Here is a 16,799-nt window from a genome sequence, read left to right as displayed (position 1 = left end):
ATTAAGGTTAAAAATTCAGTTTTATACTAATATTTACTAACATTAATTTAAAAAATTGACTGCAAAGTTAACGCTTTGAACAAAAATAATATGATCAACAATATTTTAAGTTTGTCTAATAATGTTGCAATGAAATCCAAATCTTGTATAGTAAAATATGAATAAAAACAAAATACTGTTGATTAAACTTTGTTTTAAATAGCTATTTGAAAGTATTTTTTATTGTTTTGGGAATAAAAATAGAAAATATCTAAGACCAAACACGCCGTTGTTAATGCGACAAGAATAAATTAATAATAAATACTTTAGAAAAATTAATTCATTTGCAAAAAATGTAAACATAATATTAATACCTACGTCAACATAAGTGCAGCGAACGTTGTAAATACTACCTTATCGTCTGTTCCAATAAGAAAAAAATCTAAAGTAGCTTTGTAAAAAGAATAAAATTAAATTCGTATGATGTGGAAATGCGTTATACTTTTCTATTAGCCTTTTGAATACAGCCTGAATTTACTTTGCTCTTGGCACACAACCGCTAGCACGCAGACCGCCGAACATGCCGGTAAAAGAAAAATAATCCCGCTTAAGATTTAGTTCGTCGCCGTGCGTCGAACGTGGTGGTTGTGTTCCGCTTGCTTCTTACCGGTTTATATCAATTAATATCCCGCGAAATAATTTACGAGAACAATTTTATCAAAATTATCGCGCGGGAAAATATATGCACGTAACCTAAATGTGCTGTCTTCGAATAAGGTTTTGATGTTACAGAACTTTTAGTTTTTTTACTTTCAAATTTCGCGACAATGGTCAATTTATTTGCGGAGGTGATATTTAAGTGATTCAGACATTTTTTCAAAATGTCACTAATGGAATCGTTCGTGATAAATGTTTCGAGGCAGATTTTTGCGTAACTTATCCCGACTCATAAATAAATTTCATTTAGTATCGCCGGAAACGAAAGTGAAAAACAGTGCTTGTTTATTGACAGCTGGAGTTCTTGAACAGTTTTATTAATTTCGAAATACAAAAGTGAATTTTCACTGATTAGATAAAAATGGGTGTAAATTTTTACGAATGGAAACAATTCTAAACAAATAAATACAAAAAGTAAGTCTAATTTATTTGTTTATTTACAAAATTACTTAGCAATAGTATCCTGCTAAGGCTAAAAGTCGTATCTGCTGAATTGCAAATTTTACATTAGATTACTGTTTTACGCTTTGCCGATCTGATTAGTTTATTTTTTATAAATGTATTTTGTTTTTTTTAGAGAAAATATAAGAGAAAAAAGAATAAGATAAGCAGAAATGATTTGTTGGTTTAGTAAACATGTGAGGATGTCAAATATATGTTACAAATAAAAAAAAACGCAATACGATTTATTTTTAGTTTCGACTTTAGGATAAGCTTTCGACAGGGCAGAGGAGAGTCTTATATTTATAATAATTTATAGTTTCATGAGTTTACTGATAAAAAAAATATATTGTTTTCCAACAATTTCTAATAATTTTATGAATATGCATTTAGTTTTTGATAATATTTACATTGTTTTCTAAATTTACTGTAAACATTCTCAAAAGGAAAAAAACTTGCCGACCGGCCGGATTCGCTGTTTAGCGGATTTTTTAATAAACATGTACCTATTCTAATAAATAAATATTATTATTGAGAGCATAGAGATTGACATTTTTAATAACAGATTGTTTAGGTTTAAGAAATTTGTACAATATGCGTTTTATTATAAGTAATTTGAACAATATTGTGTATTTTTAGATAGTCAATTTTTTTTGTATCATCATTTTCACTTGATTTTTTTTATATTATTTTTTAAAATAAAATAAATATTGTCATTTTTATGATTTACCTAAATATTTCAATTTTGGTGGCCATTTTAAACGAGTTGTAAATAACTGACTATTAGAAAATGGAAATCAAGTTGGAGTAGAGTGGAGTTTGAACCTTGGACCTCTGATCCGTGAGTCCGCAACACTAGCCACAGTTAAATCAATTTTATTTATGACTATTATATTGAATTTCCATGTTTCTAATTATTTGCATGCAATATCTTTTTTATGTGAATATTTCTGTTTTGTAACAATATTTTTTATTACTCGTAGACCAAATAAAAAAAATTGATTCGAATGTTTTTTTCGTGGGTTAATTTTCTAAAAAAAAGATACATCTTGTTTAAACCTTCATTATTGATGCATTTATTTTTGTATTTTTTTCTTAACACTTAGGGAGGTAACGTCCATATAATCTCATTAAAGTATAAATAAAATATGGAAATACAATTTACTAAAATCCTTGACAACCTCAAGTTTACGTATGCGTAACAATAAGTTTTTTATACAAATCATTTTAGTGTTTCCACTAAAAGAAACTAAATTTGTATGTTTACTCGGTTCAATGACAGTCACTAACATCTTAACATAGGGTTACTGAGCATTCGAACTCATTGTAAGTATTAAAGAATAGACTTAGTGATCAAACATTTTACTAAATGTTATTTAATATTTAATATGTTTGTATCAATATAAATATATATGTTTATATATATATATACACGGGTATTCAGGGCAAGACCGCGAAACGTCAATCATTTTCAAAAATCATTCTAAAAGTCAAAAAAATATATAAATATTTTATCTCAAAATGGAGTAAATCTTTTATTTCTCGGACTAGCATTCTTTCCGCAAACCCCTACTCCTCGCCGACATAAAACAAATTGCGATTAAAACGTATTTGACCAACAAAGCGATACGCGCCAGACGTCGACAGGTGAAGCGGCTGGGTAGGAGAGGGGCAGGGGTTTATGGAGGTACTGCTAGTCCGAGAATTTTAAAATATACTCCATTTTGACATCATAACTATTTTTAAATTACTTTTTGGGAAAAAAATATTGAGAATTTTTTTAAAACTTACTAAGAAGAACATTTCTCTAAAGTTTCGTGGTCTGACCCTGAAAAACCGTGTTTATACAGGGTGTTCTTTGAACCCTGTCACATCCGAAACCACGATGATCAGTATGAGCAAGAAGACATATTGGCACATTAAAATAAATTTGAACGAATAAAATTTACAAAATTAAAATATTAAAAATACAAATGGTTGCTTACTTCTGCAGGGGAGAAACGAGGAGGGGGGAGTCTGATATACCGTCAACTACGCGGTGGTGCCCCTTTGCTTCTCCCCTACGCAACCATTTGTTTTTTTAAAATATTTTCTTTAGAAAAAATTTTTTCGTTCTAAATATTTTTTTTAATATGCTAATATGTCTTTTTGCCCATACTGATCATCGTGGTTTCGGATGTGACAGGGTTTAAAGAACATCCCGTGTATGTTTATATATGTGAATATATTTATATGTATGTCGTTGAACCGAGTAAACATACAAATTTAGTTTCTTTTAGTGGTCACTAATGCGTTATAATAAACAACCGCATCATCTAAGTTCATTCGTTGTTGGACTATTAAAATAAAATGAATAAATAAACATATACATCTAGTCCCTGTCCGTAGAACTCGTCAATCTGTACTCTTCGACATTTCTAACTCAATGACTAATTATTTAAAAAATAGCACTCTACGAAGAATACAGATTACCTATAATGACAGTTTTAGTGACATCGACATACTACATTGTAAATATCATATTTTTATCAGATCTGTTAAGGACATTTTAAATTTATCTCGTGCTTGACTTTTAACTTTTAATTTGATTTTGAATTTTGTCTTTCAATTTCAACTTTTTCAGTTTAATTCTTAGTTTTAAATTTAAATTTTAACTTTTAATTTTAACTTTAACTTTTACTTTTGATTTTAATTTTAACTTTTGATTTCCACTGTTAATTTATACTTAGGTACTTACATCTACTACCTGTATCTAATAATTTATTGTTGGTTGTGATTTTTTACAAATAAATTTAAATGTTCATGGAAGCAGAGAGAGAGGGAGGAAAGTAGAGTAGCTATACAATGTCTTCTCCTTTTTATGTACTTTTTATGTAATATTTTTATTTTTACTTTTTTAGAATACAATTATTTTTCCCCTCTCCTGCATTCACAATAAATTAGTGTGAAATCTGTAATTGGTCTTACTTTTTTTAACACTTTGTATCCCGGAGCCGTGTAAACACGTGATTATATAACCACGCGTTGTGTCCCGGTCCCGTGTTTTCACGTGGTTTACCAGCTGTCTAAAAAAGTGCATTTTATTGACATTGAGTGACTTTTATTTGTACTTTTTTGCTGCTGGAAAACCACGTGAAAACGCGGGACCGGGATACAAAGCATAATAAAAGGAGTGAGACCCTGAATAATAATTTATTTATAGTTTTACAATGTTTGTATTCTTTTTTTTATACAGAATAGTGTTCCGTCACTAGGGTCCCGTGCCGAGGGAAACATTTTACAATAAGTAAAACATGCCTTAAATTAAATAAAAACGTAATTAATCTAATCAACATAATTATCAATTTAAACTAAAATAATCATAAAAAACATAACCAATTGTGCGAACATTCCAACGTAGCTCTTTATAAAGGCCAATGTTGGTGAAATTATCATACAAGAATGACTGATTAAATTGTTTTTTTTTATTATTTTATTTATTTATTTAGTTCTATGTAACATAGTCTAATATATATATATACAACACAATATTTACATCTATACTTATTCTAACATTATTTATCACTATTATACACTTAATATCCTAATTTATAATATTCACTGTTTCATATGTACATTTTCATTAATTATATTCACTATTTACACTATATACTACCTAATATTTTTCACACATACTTTTTACATTTAATTTTAAATATATTTACATTCATTTCATTTTTTATGCTTTCTGGCATTTCTTCAAATAGTTTTATTCCCTTGTACATAAGGCAGTTCTGGGACATTGCCTTTGATTTCTTTTCCAGTCTTATATTTTTAGATCCTCTTGTTGGATAGTTATGAAAGAACTCATTATTTTTTTAGTTTATTTTGAAAATATCTCGGAACTATTCCTTTAATAATTTTGTTTATTTCATTGGCAACATTAAATTTGATTCTTTGATTACAATAAATATGAGAAGTTTCGATTGATTTAACCAAGTGTTTTCATAATTATGACACTTTTAAGAAACCCTTCACAAAGCATGAAATTTAACAAAAATGGGCCGGGCACAGGGTAAATTCTATGTGTATTCGGCCGGTGCTCAAAGTGTTAATTGTTCTTTTGTGCTTTGTTTTATATAAAGACTGTATGATTTCATTAATAAATAAATAAATATTGTAATAACGAATCCCATGGTGTGAATCCCATCGTTTCTAACGTTATCGAACGGTACACGTAGTATTTTTATAATTAATTGACCTAGTCGGTTGCCTAATGCATTGTTAAGGTATATATCAGGTGACATATCGCGGTCATATTGTTACTAGCCACAAGGGACAGATTTGTGCATTGAATTTCAATTGGATATCCACTTTACATAATCAAGCTTATGCTATCTTGTTTCCACTATTATAGTGACCAACAATGTTTCTGTTATGTTTCTTTTCGATGTAATATGCGAACATAACTCTAATTACAATATTCGAGTTTGTCCAAATGTTCGTAGACCCTTTGTCTTCTGTCTTGTAGATGTAGAAGTTGTGACAATACTTGACTAATGCATACCCACATAATTCGCAAAAAAAGTCCTTTACTGAATTTCACCCCCTCGGGAGTCACTAAGATAAACAAATTACAACAGGGATGGAAAATACCTTAAATAAAGGAATATGGAAGTTAAGGCATTTACAGGGCTTATGACCTGTCATTGGCTTTCACTAAAATCAACAAATGGAAGAATTGAAGAAATATGTATGTTCAAACATAGGCAAAATGGTGAATGTTACACAGTGTATAAAGTGGCCAATGACAGGTCATAAGCCCTGTAAATGCCTTGACTTCTACATTCCCTTATTTAAGGTATTCTCCATCCCTGTTGTAATTTGTTAAAAGCTCTAATTGTTTGAAATTATACATTTAGTATATCGTCGTGACTTTCTTTTATATTTTATCTTGAAAAGGTTTTATAAAGGCTTTATATTCCAGGTGCGAAAAAATAAAATATATATTAAGAAATGAAGAATTTCAGCCCTACGGGAAATTGGATACAATAATTATTTTCTTGGGCGTGGTAAAAATTGGAACGTTAAATTGGACTGCAAAGTTTCCTGAAAATGTACGAAGAAAATAATAAATTATATTTTATTAAAAACGGAATACTTTGAATGACGTCACTGGTTCATATGAATCAACCTATGATATGAGAGATATGGAAGATTTTCGGTTTGCTTGCCGTGGGTGGACCAAAGGGAAGAACCGGAAAAGAACCTCCGACGTCACACGCGGAGTTATTTCATAAATACGAAACTTTAAAACATCGTAGGTATATGAAAATTGAAAAAAAAATTGGTTTAGTTGAGTTAGCACAGTTACAGTTTCAGAAATTAAACTGTTTCATGAATATTTTTCTAAATAACAGTTTAGAGCAGCGCGTGTTTAAAAGCTAGTACAAGCAACTGCTTAAACAGTTTTACAAAAAATACTTCAGCTGCTATTTAGGAAGGAGGGGTGGGGAGTGGCCAAGATGATTTGGCCCACTCACCTTTAAACTGTTATTTTTCGAAACTGTTTTATTTCATATTCCGACTAATTTTATTTTATATTAAAAGTTTAATTTTCTTGTGAGGCTGTTACAGCTTTTTTCCAAAAATTACCGGTTACTATTTATCTGGTTTTAACTTAGTAACTGTTTACTTTTTATTTTATTTATTTTCTTTAAATTTTGTTTCTCAGTACATTTATGAGATAAGAATATGGAAGTCTTGGCATTTACAGGGCTCATGACCTGTCATTGGCTGGTTTAAGTGGCCACTTTACACACTGTGCAACATTCACCATTTTGCCTATGTTTGAACATTCACATAACCTCAACTCTTCTACCTGTTGACTTTGATTGTTGACTGCCCACTCTGTAAACATTTGGAAATTCTCAAAACATTTGATTTACTGGTTCACAAACAATAAACAATACATACGACATTGGTATAATAATTATAATTTTTTATATTTAGATAATGTACATGAATTATATGTACAAATTAGTATAAAAAAGATTTTTTTTAATTGACTACCTTCATTAAATTCTATTAGTATTATGAAAATTATACTAACAAGTTGTTGAAAATTATTTTACCTAACTAACAAAAGGGATTATTTGATTTTATAAATTGTTGCGTTACAGTTTTTCTATAATTATTTCATGTATCGTTAAAGATATTATTATCACCATTACTAAAAACATTACATTATTCAAACTGTTTTAGCTGTTTCAGAAGAACAGTTTCAATTTTTTGAACCACCTCTAGTACATACATGACTTGGCAGATAATGTACTACATAACATAAGGATTACGAATAAATTTATGTTTAAATGACTAGATAATCATTTCTGTGTCCATCAAAATGGAAGCGTGCATTAAAAAAGAGAATACATGTGATTAAAATAAGCCGTGTAGTTAAATGTTCGGTATTATTGACACGCTGAAACAATTAAATTCTTTCTTTGATTGACATGAGCCGTCTTTACTCGCCTTTGCGAGGATGATATGGAGGAAATTTAATTTACTTTCTCGAAGCAATATAGTCAATCATTTTGATTATCTCTGATCGAACCTTTCGATAAAATATAAATGTTTGCCAATCGATAATAAATTAATAAACTCATTCGTTTCGTGTAGTTCTAGGTACTAATAAAAGAGTAAAATAAATAAAAAAATCTTATGTAGCTAAGCATGACATATTTTTTTTTTCAATATTGCTACTCACACAAAAAGCAAAGGTTATTAAAGATTTTAATGGACTATTGATGGAAAAACGAATTTCAAAGCGGATGCGGGGGGCGAAGCCCTAAGGCTTCCATGGTATCATTGAGTGGACTGTTTTTAATTTTAACGAAAATAAGTTAGTATCCTTGATATGCAGTATGCAGTGTCAATCGGTCACAACCCCAACAAACGAGATGGATTAGGAATGGATGCCATTAACTTTAGCTTCGTTCTTGATGGAATTGCTGTGGTCCGACTGCTCACTTACGAGCGGCACTTACACTAGGGCAAGCTCCCGATCTGGAGCTTAACACTGGTGGTTGGCGAAAAAAAGTTTATGATGTGGCAAACGTTCAACGAAATAAACGCGTGATTTACGACACAAGGTCTTAATGTGGTGGGTGATCAAAAGATACTGAAGGTGGAAGTGAACAGTGGTTGTTGGTACAAAGGATATAGAAGTTGTGACAATACTTGACTAATGCATACCCACATAATTCGCAACCAACAATAATTTAAGTATAAAGGTATAAATAAAAAAACAGTTTCAATTAAGTATTCTTAAAATAATTTTAAAGTGTTAACTTATAAAGCTCTCTTGAGTTTGAGTTTGACAAAAACGGCCCTATGAAAATGAACCGAATATCAACTTTTCCGAGCCTGAACGTGACAAAATCCATATGTTTCTGGAATACTCTAGCTAAAATACTATAAATACGACATTAAAAAAAATATATGATTTTCATGGTAATGTTTATACAACTGTTTCATATTATTTCGAGTTTTCGGTAAATTCTTTTTTTTCCATAATATACTGTTGCGAGAGGATGCAATATGACAGCGCATTTTCGAATCGATATCTGCTTTTAACAAAATTTCCCAACACTTAACCAAATCAGTTTTAGAGGTGTTATTGGTCTCTTTTTAGATCCGCACATCGCAAAAACAAATTCAAAGCTTTAAGAAGATACGCGGTCTTACTTTTTTTTTTACAAGCGTATTCACATATTTACTCCCTGGATTATGACACTAGAACGATGGTTTTTGTACACACCATAGATATTCACCATCGGCGCGTTCATATCGTTTTTCTGGTAAATTGTTTTTTATATGAGTTAGGACCATTCAAAAATATTTAAAAGCACCTAGTTTTATCTGTTGTTTTCATAAGTAGGTACGGTATACAAATATGGTAACTATTATATAAAATAACCGAAATGTGTCAACATAGAAGTTATTTTTCTTTCTGGAAAGAAATCGTTCAGTTTTGGGGTAGGTAAAACGGGAAAGCGATACCTAATCTTTTAAGATTTTTATACGTGCATAGTATTTAGGTAGCCGTTTGCAAGAGAGTGATAGAAAAACTATATTTAATCACTTATTCAGTAAACTGTTCTCCCGACACACCTCTTGAGTAGATTTTGTAAAGTTTAAAGGTGGGACTGTTCTATTAACATTTTTACGCACTCAAAATATTATAAATCATATAAATATTTGTTCTTTTTGTTCTAGGAGCAAGTGAAAAGTACAGTTAAAAATTAAAATCAGTGAAGCTTCTAATAATTTAAATTAATTTACTTAACAAGAAAATACCTTACATCAAAACCAACTGTTGACATGTTTGCGCCGAGTAAAAGTTTTTAGTATTTTTGCGCTCTGAAACTCATATTTAAATTAAAGAAAGTGATATTTATTGTTCTGTGGGAATTCAAACAACAGCAGGATGACGAATCTAAGCCGAATCAGGGTTGTAGTGCTGGGAGGACGAAAAGTTGGAAAATCAGGTAAGTGTTTTTACAAATAATTTTTATTTACTAATGCATTTCAGATGGTTTATCTATAACGACGATGAATTGTGTGAGAATACCTTATTAAAAAAAATCCTTTAACTCTTTTGAGAAACAACCTTAGTCGGTTATTGACAGTGATGGGGGGTGCACGCATGTAAAATGAGCGGCGTATTTAGAATGTTTAATTTATTATGCTTTAAAAGGGCAAAATTACATGTTTATTTTTATAAATTATGGAAAAGGAAATATTAAACAGTATATCTCCACGTTTTTTTAAAAAATGTCTGAACTTTAGAACATTCCATCTTTTGCTTATGATAACACGATGTTACATCACCGCGCGCGAAGAAATTATTTCCCACAGTCTTTTAAGAGTCAAAAGCTCTCTGGTTGAATAACGGTTTTTTTTATTATTAGTAGTATTGCTAAAGCATCGTAAAAAATAATTATATTTGCAAATATGAAATTCGTACCTATGTATAAGAAAAAACAAAATATTTTTTTTTATAATCATCGCTGGTTTTATTCCCATCATGTCGTCGCTTTGAAGTTAAATAATTCTTTTTGCATAATTTGTAAAAATAAACTTATAATTTAGCCCTGTTATAGCAAAATAAATTGAAAATCATAAATACGCCGGTCATATTACATTAGTGCGTCCCTCATCACTGTCGACAACCGACAGAATCTGTTTCACACATACACCGGCCACAGAACAGCGCCTCTGTCTTCCTCGTTATGAGTTATATATTCCTGCTCTCTTTTATACAGATTTATTGCTGAATTCGAGTCACATTCATTCTTCGCGTAGCAAGGATAAAAAAAATCCTACATATGAATACAAATTTTACTTTCTAAATCCGATGTGAAAATGTCAATTTGAAGACTACAAAAAATACAACTTTATAAGATATACATCTTGTATCTTATGAAGACTGGTGTGACATCACAGCCACACAAGAATTAAGTGTTATTTAAGAATTACTTTCGTGGCTATAATCACGATTATAATCTTAAATAAAATGTAATTGATGAAATATTTATAGATAGTAGATACGCATATATTTGTCCAATAAAATATCAAATATCGGTCCATCAGCGTCGGAGTGTAAATACAAAAAATACTGTTAATGATCTTTCAGTCATAAAAAATCGACTTGGGTGATATAATTTTTTTCAAAACGTATCATTTAAGTATTGTAACCCACATGACTGAGCAAAAACTGGTGCAAAATTATGAATTGGTTCATCCAGGGTTTCTCAAACTCTTCGAGACAATAGTTCACTTTAAGAACCATCAGAGCTTTATCCGCAACTTCCATCAACATAACAAATGACATGTATTCAGCTCAATCGAGTAAGCGTTTTACGTGATACAACTTTAAATTGAAGTCGACCAATCAAAGATTTATTGGAATGAGTTTGTTTTGATTGTGTTTTAAAGCGCCACAATAATAATAAAAAGAAGCGTACATAAATAAAAACATTATTTTATGAAACAAGGTTCTTGGGTGTCACAAAATTCAGAAAATGCCGTGGCGGAGAGTTTAAATCATTATTTTATGCGGTTTACACTTCTTCTTTTAAAAAAAATATTCCTGTTTTCGTTACTGAAACGTTTTTAAAATTATGCATTTTTCCGTACGACGCGACGTCGGATAAATCATATACAGTGGTTTAAAACGCTACGCATATTTTGAATGACCTTAATTCGTTTCCTCTATAAATTAAACTGCACGTATTATGGTACGCGCCATATTTGTACGCAATGTTTGTTAGAAGCGCACTATTGTAAAAATCGGTTTAAAATATTTCATTAATACCTTACCGTTATGTTACCTCCTTCCATATCCCCTATATCCCACCTGCTGACAAGCCTCAATATAGAGACTTAGCGGGTTATTCCTTAAAAAAATAAAATAATAAGTTTTCTCTTAAACGTCAGATTTGAATCATACAATATTAACACAAGATCAAGTTGGACCGATTTTGCTATATTTCCGCCATTTTGATCTGGAGCCACACTTTAGCGGTCTCTAGCGCGGGGACGGATAATTACAGGCTCGATGTCGGTGGAGGTACAAAGACGTGCAGATTTTTAGGGTCAGGATTCCGATTTTTTGTTCATAAAGCGAAATCAATACAGGTACAAGTGTCATGTAGACCTCCTGGGTAAAGAAAAAGGCGTAATTGCGCAATAAAGAGAACAAACAATTAGTATAATAACAACTTTACTGCCAACTGTCAGTTCTTTGTTGTTGTTTCTTACAAATATTGGATTACTTGAAAATGTTGCGGTTTCCTGTTCCATTTTTTTAAACCAATTTGCCTTTGATATCGGAAGTTTGATCTGACTTTTTTTACACATTTTATCTGTATGTAGCCGGGGATTTTTTCAAATGGTAATTTCTTCTACCCAACCGAGAAAAAAAAATTATCCAGCAAATATGTTCATATAAATTATTTATTCGATGCTAGTCTTCAAAAGCCGAAAGCATTAACAATTCAATTCAATTTGTTCATTTTAAATAATACATATATTACAAACTAAAATTAAATACATAAAGAGACTCTTGTCAAAATAGTAAGAGAATCCTGCTCCGGAAAACCCCTTCGGATACATGGAACAGATCAATATCCAGAGCGATGTTGTTCAGCATAGCAGTAGTCCTTCCAACAGGCATAAGGTTGGTCCTGTATATCGGAATATGAAACAATCTATGCTGACGCTATCTTAGATAATTATCAGGAACATACAAACCAATGCTCATCATAAACTCACGGGAATGTTTTAGGAAGAGATAGGATATGCTTCTTAAGAAATAATTTCAATTAGTTCTTCACAGGGAACTATTTTTAAATTACGGTTATGCCAAATTATTCCAGTAATAAATAATCGATATAAAATCATTTGAAAATCAGTACGGCATACTCTGTATTTTTTGTTCATTGAAATTATCGTTCGACAAAGCAATATATGTGGAACGAAATATACTGTGGCAAAAAACTTCTGGTATAAACAGATAAATATTAATTAAATTATAAGTGTTCTTGAAATATCAATAAAATAAAAGAATATTCAAAGTATTATCATCATCATTCCCTTTTCGCACCCAGTGATGCATAGGACACTGCATTGGTAAACCAAATGCAGCGTATTTTGATCTTCTGATGCCAGTACAGGAACAATGAAATATTGCAGTTTAAAAAACTGTAAAAAAAAATATTTCAAGTCCTCCCACCCGGACAGGAATCGAATTCTAGTTGTCTAAAATAGAAAGCGAGTGCACCTTTATAGTAGTGTAAAAACAAGTGTAATATTAGTGAGGAAACGTTTTTTTTTTTTTTTAAATACAATATTGCAAAAGAATAATTATCGACCCTCCCAGGAATCGAACCCAGGAACTTGCGCATAGTAGGTGCTTCAAACGCACCAACCAAGGTGGAATCGATTTCCTTATTTAGGATTTTCACCATCAGCAGCCATCGAGTCAAAAACACTCGTGCAGAGTTCTGGGCTCCGATTAAAATGGGAAGTTAACATTATCTTCGACTGTCTTTAAGAAAAACCGAAATTTAAAAAATTAGTATATTTCCATGAACATTTAAAATATCTTCATCGATAACCTATAATTGAACATGTTTGGAAGAAAAAATTGCATGCATGTTCTGCTTTTCATACGGAAAACTTAATTTTACTTTGTATATAAAATTGAATATAAATGTTAACTTCCCATTGTAATCGGGGCCCTGGTTCTATTTCACTTACAAAACTGTATTCTTCATCCGCATGTGCAAAGAGAGTGTACATATTATAGATGTTAAGATACTACACATTTTTTTTTGTTTGTAGGATTTCCAAAAATCACATCGGGTATGTATCATACACATATTTCCCTTTTTTGGATATCGGTATGTTTTGAAGAAAGTTTTTAGACACCGCATCTTATATTTTGATTTGGATTTTATTGAATTGTATACCACTATTAGAACCGAAGGTAATTGTTTTAAACGAAAACAATAGATCAGCTTTTAAAATAATACTTCGATATGATTGAATTTAATTTAGGTTTATTACTATGGATATATATTGAATTAAGCAAAATAATACTGTTTGGATGCGAATTAATTGGAAATCATTTAATGGTAAACAATCATATGAAATTATGTTAGTAATAATAAAATACTCCATTTCAATTTATTAATTTGATACGTTCATAACTACTACATTCTTTGTTTTAATACTTTTGTCATACTTCCGATTGGTTTTTGTATGGCTATTGATTCCAAGCTGCCTACGTTATCTTCGGGATTTAACAAAATATTTACTACGACTTTTCTTTGTTTACCGGTTTCGAGACGTACCCGTCTCTTCGTCAGGACACCAATTGAATCAACATGCAAACCAACATGCAAAACCCACTATACACCTTCACCATAGTTGTTGCACAAAAATATAAAACCAACACGACATGCATAAGCACATGCACTGATTAGGACAAACATGCACTAATTAAATTATGAAAATATTATCTTGTTTGAGAATTAATGAAAAAAGTAGAGGGGATGGAGGGAGGGGATCTTGAAACCGGTAGACAAAGAAAAGTCGGTAGTGGTTATATACAAATATTTAATAACATTTAGTCAAATGTTTAACCACAAAGTTAATGCTTTAAATATTAAAAATATTTACTGTTAATCTCTTTACGTGCATTTACTTATTAAACTTCAAGTAAAAAAATATATTATGCACTTTGGCGAGTTTATTGAAAAACAGTATCTTTTAACAAACCAAAAAATAAAGCGGTAAAAAAATTATCAAAATTTGTACTCAAAGTCATAAAATATTTCATATTGTGTCCATAACTATTTTCGAATTACAGCTGTTTTTTTCGTGAGCAGATAGAACTTGTTCGTATAAACTTATTGATATAAATGATTTTGTTGAACTCATTATTTGGTTGGGAATAATTTGGAAGGCGACAGGAAAAGAATCTAGGGAAAAGAAGGAATAAAAAAAAATTTTAAAATAAAATATTATAATGTTTCAGGCGTTTCTTAAAAGTGGCCAAATAAGGGGCATTTTTCATTTGAAAGGGTAGCTCATTCCAAAGTCTGGCATCTTAATCTGAAAAGGAATTATTGAAGAATGATGTGGTGAGACGAGGAATAAAAAGTGATAGACTATAATCAGAAAGTTAAGAATTTTATAAAAAAGTGAGAGAGATTGAAAGTTTATGCGCTGATTATTATATAATATTTAGGTATTATGTTACAATATTTGATTCTATCAAAATCAGAATTGACATAAGTGTTTCAATTAGAATAGTGGTTAAGTAACTTTTAAATAAACTTATAATATTAAAAATCAAACACTGATTTGAGTCTACTGAACACTTTATTTTATTTTTACAAATATAAAATTTTTTTAAAATTAATAATATTAATTATAAAAAAAATTACAAAAAAAACAAAAATTTCGTGACAATTGTTTCGCCTTGTTAGGGCATTTTCAAACAAATGTGAAGATCAGATAGATTGAATTGAATCAGTGTTTGATTTTTAATACTATAAGCTTAGAGTTTATACAAATATACATATACTCTAAGAAAAATAAATTTAAGAAATATATAAAAAAAAGATTATAAGTTTAAATATAGAGTTCTACAAAATAAACACCAAATCAATCAATATCTTTTAAACACAAGATATTTTTTGTGTAGTAATATAGGTTAAGGAAACAATATTTTATAAAGCCTAAAAAAAAACTTAAATCGTTAAAATATTTAATTTATTAAAATTAAAAATAAGAACTAGCGTAATGAACGATTTTCTCAGATACATTTTTTGGCATTTTTAACTAGTCCTTAATAACTGTCCTAGAAAATAGGAATCGAATTATGTTCGAGCGACTTTCGAATCTCAGATCTACCAAATACAAATAAATAAATACGTGATTGGGTAAATTTCAATGCTTTTTAATGTGTTGGATTTTTTTGTTGTTTTATTTACTTTTTTCAATCACTAGATATTTGTAATTGATTCACTTTGGGAAATTAAACAGCATACAGCGTACATGAAATATCATACTACTACATAATATTTTTTCTATTTCTATAAAGACTACCCAAATATTTTCTTAAAGAGAGCGTGTTACGCGTGCGCGCATTTATCGGTAATGAATTACCTACTTGGCACGTGGTACATACGTGCTATGGGTAATAATCATTCATAGAAGTTTATTGTCTATGTAACTTAGTTTATTAAGGAAACGATTTCATTATTGTTGGACTAAATCGCAAATGGTCAGGAAAAGAAAGCAGATTAGTGAGGTTATTCTATGATCCACATAAAAAAGGTATACCAATTATGATCAATTTACTTAAAGACGCCAATCATATAATTATTTATTTATTACATAGTACATAAATTAACAGGGGGAAGAAAAACGGTAAATAAGTAAACCATTCTAATTAATTAATGATTTAAAAAAAAACTTTTTTTGTATTGTTTATTTCAATTTTTTTTTTCTTTTCTATATAAACACCTCACTGAGCATAACCCGTGTCGAGGCATTCATTTTTATTATTTTTATATTTTGTTCTAGTTACCGTAATTGATATTTATAATAATATATGCGCATACATACACACACATTTATTATTATTCGTATTTTTTTTATTATTTGTATTACCATTCCGTACCTAAATAAGCATGAGGCACTGCATTTGTACACCAACCGGAGCGTATCTTGATAATTTTCATCACACGAAGGAAAGATGATCAGTCTTACGCTTTAGGTAGATACTAGTGTAGAGACTATGAAATATTAAAGTGAAAAAACAGATTTTCAAATTTTCTCCGCCTCGTAGTCCAACTGTTGGCGCAATTGCTTACCATGCAGGAGGTCCCGGGTTCGACTCCCGACATGGTTGACATGGTATTAGGAGTTATTATGTATTTTAAACTTTTTGTTTGTACTGAATAGTATCATGTTTACTTTTATTTCATTCCTTTATTTTATTTTTTATTTTTTTTTATTTACGCTTTTATTTGAAAATACTTTTTTTTCTTAGTTGTTTTTTTATAACGATAACCAGACTGTATAATGTAAAACGAATATCAATC

General features: G+C 30.1%; 1 protein-coding gene across 1 annotated transcript in view; it reads left to right on the top strand.

Annotated features, from left to right (window-relative positions):
• The first annotated feature begins 595 nt into the window (after positions 1-595).
• LOC148281069 (ras-related and estrogen-regulated growth inhibitor-like protein A) overlaps positions 596-16,799 on the top strand; it is a 369,126-nt gene continuing 352,922 nt past the window's right edge. The window contains exons 1-2 of the mRNA XM_088227423.1: positions 596-1,110; positions 9,394-9,665. Coding sequence (XP_088083549.1) covers positions 9,605-9,665 — 61 coding nt within the window. The 5' untranslated portion in view covers positions 596-1,110; positions 9,394-9,604. The remainder of the gene's footprint in view (positions 1,111-9,393; positions 9,666-16,799) is intronic.

Source organism: Micrasema longulum, unplaced genomic scaffold (genome assembly GCF_059751315.1).
Source record: "Micrasema longulum isolate JH-2025_06_02 unplaced genomic scaffold, ASM5975131v1 h1tg000501l, whole genome shotgun sequence".
Lineage (NCBI taxonomy): Eukaryota > Metazoa > Arthropoda > Insecta > Trichoptera > Brachycentridae > Micrasema > Micrasema longulum.
Note: the sequence above shows the minus strand (reverse complement) of the source record. Positions and strands in the feature narration are given on the sequence as shown.